The 12,743-nt window shown below is 41.7% G+C and overlaps 1 protein-coding gene across 1 annotated transcript in view; it reads right to left on the reverse strand.

Annotated features, from left to right (window-relative positions):
- The window catches only part of NEDD4L (NEDD4 like E3 ubiquitin protein ligase), a 185,540-nt gene that overhangs the window by 109,367 nt on the left and 63,430 nt on the right, over nucleotides 1–12,743 (reverse strand). Inside the window, 2 exon segments of the mRNA XM_042804482.1 lie at nucleotides 328–366; nucleotides 4,864–4,945. Of these exon segments, the coding sequence (XP_042660416.1) occupies nucleotides 328–366; nucleotides 4,864–4,945 (121 nt within the window).

Here is a 12,743-nt window from a genome sequence, read left to right on the forward strand (position 1 = left end):
GGCAATAACTCTGATTATTTGCCACTGTATTAACATTTTAAAACTAGAGCAAGCATGCTCTGCTGAAAATACATTTTCAAGTAAAGACAATTTTTTATTTGTCAGATGAATTAGCCCCAAACTTACTCCAAATAAAGTCTCAAATTGTGAAACAGTCCATTTCTACTTAACTGCAGATCACTCCATCAGTGCAGAAACAGAAGAGCAATTATATCAGGACAAACATTTTAAAGTGTAAATATATAAGCAACAACTGAAAAATAAGCTTCTTCCCAACCTTATAACATGCCATTTTATAACAATGATTGCAAGTAAAGGGAAACTTACTCTAAAATAAAATTCTTCATTCCATTTTGGATTCAGTGTCTGTAAAAGAAAAACATATTTACATACTAGAATTTCTTTAGGTTCGCCATTTTGCAATCATCAAAATGTACATGCAAGTGACAATTTTCTAGGGGGGAAAAAAAGGAGAAAAAAGCTTGTCATTAAAAAATTTAAATAAAAATATTGTCAAGTTATTTAGAAATTCTCTCCTGAGTAAACCAAATGTGGGAGGGTATTTGAGTCAGATGATCCTAAAATAGATGTTAAGCATAAATAGGATTCTATGAGTAAAATGCAAATCACCAAAAACCTATAGAAATAAAATCTGAAGATGTTTCATTCTCAAGATTCACTTAAACCCAGATTAAAAAAGAAGTATTTTTTTAAACACAAGGACAGGGCTGCAAAACTAAGGACATATTTATACTGTAAATTAAACAGAAAAAGGAAAAAAAGAACAAGAGGAAGAGTTACTCCCTTTGAATAGGGATGTTAGCCTTCCTAACCTCCCCAAAGCCTATGGAGGGTTTTAATAACCTGAATAAAATGTACAGAATAAAATACGCATATAGTTTGCAACTGGAAGGGAGCTCAACCATGAAATAAGTTGATAAAAAGAGAGATTATAGCTACAAACATTAACAATTTGGGTGATTCAAATTTGGATAAATTTAAGAACAAGTACGACATGCCCAATGGTCTTGTTTTCATGCCAAATCATTCCCTCATTCTCTCACATAGCAGTGATTTACCAGAAGAGCTGACAGTAAAAACTGGCTCTACACCCACCAAAATTTTGTTATAGCAGAGCAGGACACTCTTGGTTGTTTATCTTAACTCCTTGATACAGATAATAGATCTATGTCCAGGACACAGTGGCTAACTACATCACATTTCTCTGCAAAATGTAAATACAGGAGTCAGACAGTGTTGCTCAACATGCACTCGTACGACTGCATCATGCTGACAACTATACGTCCTCCCTTCCGCCTTAAATTGGGGCTGAATCTCAACCCAACGTATATGTAACTAATTATCAATGAAATCAAATGCTGAAATTTGAAAACCCTGTTCTTAAAAATTGGGGGGGGGGGGAGGAAGAGGAGGACAAAAGGAAATTATATTATTAAAAAAAAGCTCAAACTCTCAACCTATATAAACAGCTATGCAGGTGTTTAATGGCTGTACTCTCAGGAACGTTTAACCTGCTCATCCTAAACAATCTCATGACAAAGCAGGAAAATATTTCATGAAAGAAAAGACCACTGTAAAGTGAAGATGAAAAGAACAGAATGAATGTAGGCGAAGGGTAGGGACAGGGGTTGGGGCCAGAGAGAAACATTCAGCTTTTACTGAATACTTTCATGATCCTCAAGGCAAAGAATACCAAATGAAGTAACAAGGAGAGAAAATGTTCCTTTTTAAATACTTATATTCATCAAATGCAGCTGTTATTGGCAAGAGAGGTTCCATGTAATTTAACAAATGAAGCATGGTTTTGTACTGAATTTGAGGGCACTACCGTCCATCAGTAATGCATTAATTTCGAGTGGTGCTTAACCACAAATACACATTGCAGGAAATACTTGATGTATTAGGCAGCATAATTTTTTGTAAATGCCCTGGTAACTGGCAGAAATTTCTTCCACCTTTACCAATCAAACAATTAGGAGGTCAAATCAGAAAGTACAAACACTAGAATCCTAGCAAAGGAGAAGAACACTTGTAAAGAAAGGCTCCAGAAATAAATGCATGAATAACTTCAGAAAGTGTATTAGCAGGGAAACAACAACAAAAAGACTCATCAGCAAAAAGAGTTACATCCTAAAAAGGGCAAGTATTGTACAGATAAAGAACTGCCAAGAGTCACGCTGAGTTAGATCTTCCACAGGATATTAGAACAAACACAGAGAAGGTTTTTCAACCATATAAATAAAATGAGAACACGGAAAGAAATGATGCTACTAAGCAATGAAGCTCAATGGGGAGACCACGCATATTTAGATATGGGAGATTATGTTTAACATTACATATGGAAAAGGCAGAATAACCCAGAGGGATCTGTACGAAGATAGAAGTTGTCACAACCGAGGTAGAAGTGAAGCCTTCGGAGTGCAGCGCAGTCAGATTGAGGAAACTGGATCATCTTCATCCAGACTTTTAATAGAATTGACACATGAAATCACAAGCCTAGTAGCAGGAATTTAAAGACCATACTAAGCATCTTACAAGATTGTAAGATGGCAAACAGCAAATACAGCTTTTGCTAGTGCAAAAAGATGAGAGCATTTCTAGCAGGCCATTCAAAACACAGCTCCAAAAGGAAACATAAGGTATTAATCAAATTTTACGGTTGGAATAACTGTGTGGAGGGAGGTAAATCGAAACAAAAAGCCTCAGAAATTCAACACAGTTAGATCATGCCAGATGAATCTGAAAAAATAAAGTTATCAAAAGAATTTCAGGGTAAGGAAACAATGTGCATTTAATCTCTCTGGCTGTAACTAAGCACTTCATAAGGCTGGGTGCAGCTGTACAGCAGGAGACGTATGGGACAACTGCACAGGTAATGTAAAAGGAGAATAAAAAGGGGAAACTGCAGTCCCTTCTGCCTTCTGGAAGGCACTCCTGCAAGGCAGTGCCACACCGAAAGGTACCCATTAAAGTGAGGAAGACAAAAAGGAGCAGAGAAAGAAGAAACTAGTGAAGGGTTACACACGGCCTTATTAAAAGAAGAGTTACAGAGTTGAAGGAGATAACTGGCAGCACCTTTCAGAATCACTCCTGAGATTGATTTTCCTTGATATTTTTTTGTTGATCACTAACTCAAAATTAAGAGACACTAATGATGTTTGCTATTTATAAAATAAACAGATTGCAAATTGCGTTGGAAGAATACGGCTTTGAGAGCAGAAGTCTTGAGATGAAATGTAAGAATTCAAACCAGAAATGACCAACTAGAACTCTCCAATAGATGAGTTAAAATTGCTACTATGGCAATGACTGAGAAAGTCCAGGCTTTAAGTAACAGTTACAAGAAACACTGGAAAAAGGCAGATGCAATCCCAGGAGTACATCACCACCACCTCATCCTCAGCCCAGGGCTGGGGTGTCGTGTGAAGATCCAGGGCTTCCTCTTCCTTGATACAATCAATACAATACTTCCACATCTTTACTACTTTTTTTTTTTAATTATTATTATTATTTATGGTGGTGGTCTCAGAAGCTTTCTTATTTTCCTTTCACTCAAATCCAAACCTGGTTAAGTACTGCTTCCGAGCAGCAGTGATGTTACAACCTTATTTCCCATCTAGTGCTCTCATTCCAAGCTCCTAACGACAGGAGCCTACAGTTACGCACTGCAGCCATCCCATTTCACAAAGTGCCACCGTCCACGTTGTTACTATAGCAACCAACTAGTACTCCATTTTGGAAAAGTTAACATTTTTGTCACAAATTTTAATGTCTAAAAACTTTACATAAAACTAAGCTGGATGGGCTACAACAAACATATTTAAAAGGATATAATGAATGTAAAAATGCTATTACGAAACAAGTAGCAATGGTTAACCAGGAAATCTTTTAAAAATTACTTTTACTTTCCAACATCAAACATGCCCTGGGTCCTGTGAAAAGCTCAGTTTGAATCGTCCACGCCTCCAGGATTTTACATCGGTTTTCTCATGACACCTAATGTTCTAATTTTAGAACAGCAACATTCTATTTTGTATTTTCAATAACAAAATTTTCCTCACTACTCTGTTCTGCAATAATGATTTCAACTGAATCATTTTTGATTCCAAATATCTTCATAAAAATGATAACTTACAATTTTTCCTTTACTTTTCATACATGGTATGATTTCTTCCTCTGCCACCATTACCAGTAAATTAAAAAATAAAAAAAAACAGACAAGAACAGAACCCAAACAAAAACAAAACCAGCCTTCAAATTCTTAGAGCCTTGATAATGACAAACATCCCTTGGTAGAATTTTTGTTTGTGTGGAATGAAATTAAGAAAATAATTTTGAAAATTATTAAGAAAAATTAAGAAAATGATTTTGCTTCTAATTAAAAATGAGAATATTTTCAGCGTGTTTCCAGGCTTTTCTTACGGTATACTTCTGTCATTTGGCTATTTTAAATTCCCAGATTAGGAAAATATTTTGAAAATTTAAATTCTGAAAGGGAACATTGAAAAATCATCGCTAAAAGTCAAATAAATGATTATTAAAGCAGTGTTACTTAGTTCTTTAATTAAGCTATGTCTTTCATTAAAATATAAAACTTATCAAAGAAACATCATGAGATTTGCTAAGTCAAACTTTAGATAATAATATGCAACGTATCAGATCATGTACACTGAAGATACGTGTACTTTTCTTATTTTAATTTGAAAAAAGAAAAAGATGGCATTATTCAGTTGCTATACATGTATGCAACAATTTAAATAAATGCTGTGTTATATCACAGAATTCTGTCCCAATATTCTTAATATTTCCAAAACGTTAGAATAAAAAAGAGTACGTACATACCTTTTTAATAGTTTTTGTCTGCACAAGAGCAAGTTCTCTGTTCTCATCTGCTACATACAAGGAAAGTTTCACATACGGGTCACTGCAAAAGAAGATGATGTCATATTTAATGGGGATATAATTTTACCGCCAAATATAATTTCACTGTAAATTTTTCATTTAATTGGATAACAACAGCAGCTCTAAACACTTCTAGTAAAGTGTTTTCAGTGAAACCTAGTAACTGTAGCATGCTACTAAAACATTTAAACTAGGTGTTTCATTATGCTCAATTAAATTCTGCCCGTAGCATTAAAGGTCATTTAACCTGCAGCTTTGTCCCACTGCTATGGACAAGAGCCACTTGCTCGCATACAGCTGCCGCTCACGAGCATGCCCGTGGCAGTCCATTAAAATGAGTCAAGAAAAAACCTGCGCCATGGGTCCTAGAAGAGACTCGGTGGCATTAGCCACCTGAGTTTGACAGGACGGGGAACGGGAATTGCCTTGAGGCAGTGGTTCTGGTTTTCCGGGACCATGAACCCAAGCCGTGTGGCGTCAGCGGCGATACCCGTGTGCCCTTCTGCCCGTCCTGCCCACGCCGTGGGGCTCCTCCTCACCACACGGCCCAGCCCTGGTGCCCCCTGCAAACGGACACTCCCACGCTCATCTCGCAGGCAGCCCACAGCCGTGGGTCCCCCCAGATGCTGTCGTGGACCCTCTCCCCAGCCGGGACCCTTACGCGGACCCAGGGCCGCCTCCTCACCGGCTGCTCCAGCTTGGAGCCCGCCAGCGGACGCCACACGCACTCTCCCGCGCACGCCAGCTCTGGGGGACAGACAGGCACTCACACTCGGCCCCCAGACTGCGACCAGCAGCCCCACTCCAGCCACTGAGCCTCTCACCTGCCTCCTGGATAAGCCTGAGGAAGAAGATGCTCCCGCCTCCCGCAAACCCGGCCGTGCCGAACGGCACACTGACCCCGCCGCAGCTTTTCGGGCCCTTCCCACCACCAGGTCGCCGAAGAACAAACACCACCATAAAGGCTCGCACAAGTGTTTCGGCCTCTGACGCTGAACAACTTCCAAGGTCAGTGAAGCAGAGTGAACATTAAATTTGCAGGTGGGGGCTATTATAACCACCACCTTCAGCTCCACGGAGTAGTACACAGAAGCACCACAATTTTCCATTAGAGTTTATCTGCACCTAGGGAAATTCTTGCCTACTGTGCCAGAACCAACCAGCATGGACAAATCTGGTCTCAGATCTCCCCCCCCAACCCTGCCTCCTCTTTTCAGAAGGAAAAGGAAGTAGAAATACACCAAAGACCATACAGCATTATGTCAGACAACTTTCAGGTATTAAGTATGCCACTAAAGGAGGTCACTGCTTTCACCCTGACTCCAGCTGCTTATCACTCTTGCTCTGCTGCAGATTCTTCTCTCCAAAACTGTTTTTTCTAAATCTCTTTCAGCAAGGAAACAGTAGCTACAAGTAAGGGGTGATGCGGCAGAAGGCTCCATGACACCAGTATAAGATGACAGTCCACCAGATCCTTCCCAGTACAAGAATACTACATCTGATGGGAGGTCTAAAAGGACTCCACAAGACCTGAAGGGACTCTTGAGTGCTACAGCAACCCAAAGCATGCTATTGCGGATTCCACAATACTCACAAATAATATATTCAAATATAACCTTTATTTTACAGAATAAACTAGCATGGCCATGGAGATGATCCAAGAACTGGAACACCTCTCACATGAAGAAAGGCTGGGAGAGTTGGGGGTGTTCAGCCTGGAGAAGAGAAGGCTCCACAGAGGATGTTGCAGCCTTTCAGTACATAAAAGGCCTTACAAAGAGACAGAGAGAGACTTTTTACCAGGGCCTGTAGTGACAGGACAAAGGGCAACAACGGTTTTCAACTGGCAGGGGGCAGATTTAGATGAGATGTAAGGCAGAAATCCTTCCCTGTGCGGGGGGTGAGGCGCTGGCCCAGGGTGCCCAGAGCAGCTGTGGGTGCCCCCTCCCTGGAAGGGTTCAAGGCCAGGTTGGACGGGGCTGGGAGCCCCCTGGGCTGGGGGAAGGGGGCCCTGCCCGGGGCGGGGGGGGACACTGGGTGATCTGTGAAGGTCCCTTCCAGCCCAAACCAGTCTGTGGTTCTGTGCAGTCACAACGTCATCTTAATGTTTTGTAATATCTGTCTGACTTACTCTGTCAACAAACTAAATGTTGCAAATAAATAGAAAACAGCACCTTTAAGCCACATGAAATGTGCTGCCAGCTTGGGGTTTTTTTGTTGTTGCTTTTAGCTTGGAATAGCAATGAGCATTTAAGAAAATGAAAGAGAAAACCGTTACAGGAGAATGTAAAGCAACAAGTAAAGAGGAAAAGAAAGAAGACCTGAGATTAACCACTACAGTTTCTTATCCAGAAGCTGTGACTGATGTGATTTGAAGACAGCTTATAAAAAAGGTTAAGTCACATTATCTGCTTTACATAATGCTAAATTCAGCATTTCATTCACATCTTGGGAACTTGCAGCTGCCTAAAGAAATCTGACGGTATTTTTTTTCTGTGCTCTGAACTCATGATCTGTCCTAGAGCTGGGAAGTCTCACGTGAAAGCTCTAGGAACCAAGGATCAGAGCACCAAACTCATTCAGCAGCAGAGATGGCATCTCATTCACAGATTGTAGCTTCTAGGCCAAAGTTTCCTAGAAGAATTTAGTTGTCTGAAGAATACTCTCCACACACAACTTCAGTTCATGCCATCAGAAAGTAAGAGGACACGAGTATCGGATACCACTGAACACAAACTGTAACAGTTTTCTTCTCCACTTGGAATTAGCTGTAAATAAAAAATATCATTGAAGTCTATTAGGTTGCTTCTCTCACCACATAGCTCTAACCCAACCGAAGTTTATGGGAAATCATCTCATTTTTCTTCATTAGGATGCAGTATCATGGTAATCCCACTGAGCCATGGCAAGGGCTAAAACCAGACATACTTTCAACATCATGAATCTGAGTATCTTGTGTCCAGTTAAAACACAGATTGAAACTTATTTTCAAGCACCATACACACTAGTTCTTAGTTTAAAAGACATTACAGAAGCCAAATGCTCAAGGAAGCATTTCAGTCAATCTTCCTGAGCTACACCTTTGTTTGAAGAAAGCTATGTTTTTACATTAGTCAATTCAAAGGAAGATCTTAGCGACAATAAGTTTGTTACCGCTTACAGGTTTCAGCCAATTCCACTGGGGACAGGGTGCCATCACATCTAATTTCAGTGAAGTTAATGTCTAAATTAAATTGAAATATAGCAAAAGAAATTGTTTCTACATGAGCAGATCTTTTATGAGTAATAAAAAAAATTACCCAAAGGGCATAATTAAAAGCAATTAGCAATGGCTATCCCTATATAGAAAGTGCCTGGTACCAGCCATTCGCCAGGCAGCGTTCAGAACACATCACCATACCCTGTCTGTCACATGGTTTTGTCACAGGACTCTCAATACCTATAGAAAATTGATCAGCTTGACAGAAAGCCTAGGAACTAACCCATAGCAGCCTTCGCCTTCCCATCCCCTACAAGCCAGAGGGAGCATCAGCACACCGACCAGCCGTGAGAGCGGTGGGTGCAGAGCCGGCACGGAGAGCAGTGAAGGCGCCGCCACGGCCTGTGGCCGAAGAGCACGTCACGGAGACGGCAGCGGGCACGCAGCTCACTTAGGAAATTGCAGGGCTTGGAAAATGCTGCTAGTACTGCCAGGGAAGGTGGAAAGGGGAAGAATGGTACATGCACTTGACACCCTAGAGCACCGTAAAAAGAATAGGCTTATTACTGAAACCTTGTTTACCAAATACTGAAAACGAATATGCAGATTCAACCAAATCAAAGTCAAACCAAAGCCCAGGGGGGCATACGCATCTTTCTCCCCAGTGAAGTCTACTTTACTTTCTAACTTCAGCTTATCCAGTCAATTCTGGATATAATTGGATGGTGCATCTATATGGGACACGAACATACATGAATACCGCTCTCCATTCTCCTCCCTCCCCAAATGCTGGATCCTCCAAACCCAAGATCACAGAAGAAACCAGCGCTCAGGGTACTATTCAACCAAAGCCCGATAATGTTAGGGAGGAAGACGGCTGTGAGGTCGATTAAATAACCACCAGTGCATTATGAAAAGACTTTGGACAAGAAGAGAAGTCAACTTGAAAGCGGGTGCAATGGAAGCACAATATTTATTCTTTAAACGGTGCAGACAAAGAGGAGGGCACAAAGCAGCAGCCCAAACGTGGTGTGACGCTGGCAGAAGCTGCCCCATGGCATCGCCACCTCTGCCGAGGCTGGGCAGGGCACCAGACGTGCCGTCCTGGCCCCGGGTGTGTGCACACACCATCAGCGCGTTACAGGGGACGGCCCGCACGCACAGCTCCAGAAGCTACATCCCCACCAAGAGATGGTTTAGATCCCCAAATCCACTCGCTCCAAAGGGCCGAGGGGTGCTCCGAACCCACACAGCAACCGGGGCTGCACGGGTGCACGAGAGACTGGGGGAGGTAAAAGAATGCTGGGGGCTGCATGGGGACACTTTGTGAGCCTCTAGCACTGCTGCAAGCTGGTGTGACCACACCGCTGACCCTGCCTGGGGAGCAAGGCTGGACCAGAGACGGGCTAAGGTCCCTTCCAGACTGAATTTCCCTACGGCCCTAGCATTATATTCAAGTTAAAAGACTGGCACTCACCGATCCCAGACTCCTTTTTTAAAAACACACATCCAAATAACCTTATGCTTGGTCCCTACCATCCCCTACCACCATAATTTAAAGATCTCTGTACTGGGGTATTTCTTTGTATTTCAACAGAAGTTGAAATTAACTTCCCTGTTCCAAATGTAATGTGTTTCAAATCACGTTGTGAGCAGCTCATTAATTTAGATTATGTTCTCTGTAGAATAGTTGAAACACCTAAAAAAAGGAATATTTATAAGTTTAAGTGCGGTCAAGGAATTGGCTAAGGTGTTTTAAAAATTAATAAATCAGACAAAAATATTGTTAGTCTGAGTAATCATACTGCAATTTATTCCTTAATCCAGAATTTTAACCCCACCTTTTTTTTTTTTTTTTTTTTTCATCTTTTTTCCCCCCCTTCCTCCAGTTTTGGGTGCCAGTCCAGTTTCCAAAGACTTTTGATTACATTTGGCTCCTCTGCACCACACGTTTCAGCAAGCCAACCATGAAACATCGTGTTCATTCTTCAACAAATTTCTTAAGTAACGTGACAGAGTTTCCAACAGTCATAAATATAATTAGGCAATTCTTTACATTGCAGTTACATAAACTCTTAGTGACTAGAATATATCTGACTAATATTAAACCTCTGAGTTTGGAAGTCTATAAATAAAACACACAGTAAAGCTTTCAAGAAGCTTGTAACTTAGAATCAGGCTCAGATTGCAACAAATAAATAAACCATCTCATTTTTAAAGTGCCACTAATTTGGCAGCTCCAGATGAAATATGGGTTTGTGTGTCCACAGACAGAAAAGCCTCGCTTGTCTGAAACGACTGCAGAATTAGAGCTCTCTCAGAAGAGCAAGGCCATTGAGACAGCCTTACAGGATCAATGTTAATCTTCCCAAAACGGTTACAGAAAACAAGAAGAGACTATCAAAAGTCATTTATACTATAATCTGCCTTCTCATCCTGACTCACCTAATTCCATTTTTAAAAATTAAATTCAGGTGAAAAATGAGCAACATTTTAAACATTTATCAAAATACTCTTCTATTCATATGGAAAAAATACTCAATAATGTATCTTGTTAAGTTTATAAATAATTCTGCATGGGTTATATAACAAAATCATTACAAGCATGCACTTACTGTATTCAGTTAAAATAAGAGCAGGATGAAAGCATCCATTCCACTACCTTTAAACTGTTCCACATGGTTTGATGCATAAAAATCTTAAATCTACTCCCTGCCAATAATTTATAATTTTAAAATCTCTTCCTGGCATTAGAGTATGTTCAACCACAGAAAGTCAGACCTGACTCAAACTCTTAATTAACATTAAAATAAGCCTTCCACTCAAGAAAACAAATACACACCCTGAAACACCCCACCACAAGCTTTTGTTGCATGATGAGTCCTTGGTACAAGCCCCCGGATTGATCTCTCCTAAGGTTATCTGCATTCAGGAAGCAGGAGCTTCTGCGGCTGCGCCAGGAAGCGCTGTTGGAACCGGCCGAGCACGCCCCTGTTCCCCAGCACAGCCCTGGGGTGCAGGGGCACCCCGCTGCTCCAGGAACCCGCCTGCGCTGCACCCCCAACGCCAGGCTGGGGCTCCTGGGGTTTCTGCAGGGGATTACGGTGGGATGACCGAAACACAACTCCTCCAAAGGCATGCCTTGCTCCTGCTGCACTGCTGGCTAAGCCGCTCCCGGTAGCTGAACTCCACTCACTCCTTCACACGTTCAGGGGAGCCAGCAGTTTGGTCCGCCCGATACACCTGGTTCCAGAGCACACCGGTTCCGAGCTGGTGCACCACGAGCTGCTCAGCTGTCACCACCACAGGGGAACTGCTGCACGGCAGGCAGGGGACGGAGCGGAGGCTGGCATCCCCTCCAACCGAACCACCACCAGCTGCATGCCAACAGCCTCAGGGAAAGCCTGGCCCACCTCCTCAACACATCAACGGCCCCAGTGCCCCCACGCGACAGCCACAGCGCTTCTGCTTCAGCTCCTCTCACCATCACAGCCGATACTTAACCCACAGGCACCTCGCAGCACCCAGCGGCTAACAAAAACAGCGATGCGGAGGAAAACCACGCTGACCACACCAGCAACAGCCCACTCACGAGGGTGCTGAGACAGGATTTTGTAATTCATACTTTAAGCCTGCGCTACCTCAGAGCTCCTGCATGACCTTTAGTAAACATCATCTCCCTGGGCTTCCTGGTAGCTCTTGGGCACAAAAACACATATGAACCTAGATGGAATTCAACAGGGTGTCAAGTAAAACCAAACCAACTGTTACTTCTAGTAAAATGCACAGTCTCTGGTGTCTAATCTCTACAGCTGCCAAGTATACTAGACAGCACACGGTACCCACATGTTTCCTCAAATACCATGGCTACATACAGCCACACCAGGTATTTGTAAGTTAAAATAATGTGTGCCTAACATTGAGATATAGGTTAATACCTGGAGAATGATGCTGGTCTCTAACTTCTGATTATTAAGAAATCTCATCCCATACATGTCCGTCATACGCTCCATCCCATACATGTCTGTCATACGCTCTATAAGTAACACAACAGAAGGTCCCGAGATCAATAGATCTACTAGGAAAAGCTAAACAAGCTACAAACTGAAATTAAGTCTAGCTGAAACTTCTTGGAGAGAACAGTAAAAGCATTGAACAAACCGGTGAAGAAATCAAAGAATGGAGAAAGAATGAAAGAAGCAGATCCACAATTAAGAATATAACTACAGAAGCAAAACAAAATATACAAAATGTATGCCAGAGAACAGACACTGAATGTCAGAGTAGCAGTAGCAGAACTGAAGAAACTTTACAATGTCTAATGGCACCCTGAAGTTCCATCTAAAAGCACGTATTCTAGATGAACATTACATCTTTGCAAGGTAAAACTGGTGCTGACATGGGAGATTGATTAGACAACAACATTGAGTAACAGTAACATTGAGGAAAATTTGCAGAAGAGCAATATACAGCATTTGATCTATTCAAAAATGACCACAAAAACTATCAGCAAATTGGAATTAAATACACACAAAGACAAGAGGAAACACCAGATTCCTGTCTAATGGCTGTGTGTGTAGAAATGTTACAAGGAAGGAAACTGTGATGATCCAGATCACAG

This window comes from Tyto alba, unplaced genomic scaffold (assembly GCF_018691265.1).
Source record: "Tyto alba isolate M040663 unplaced genomic scaffold, T.alba_DEE_v4.0 Super-Scaffold_42, whole genome shotgun sequence".
In the NCBI taxonomy this organism is placed as follows: Eukaryota; Metazoa; Chordata; class Aves; order Strigiformes; family Tytonidae; genus Tyto; species Tyto alba.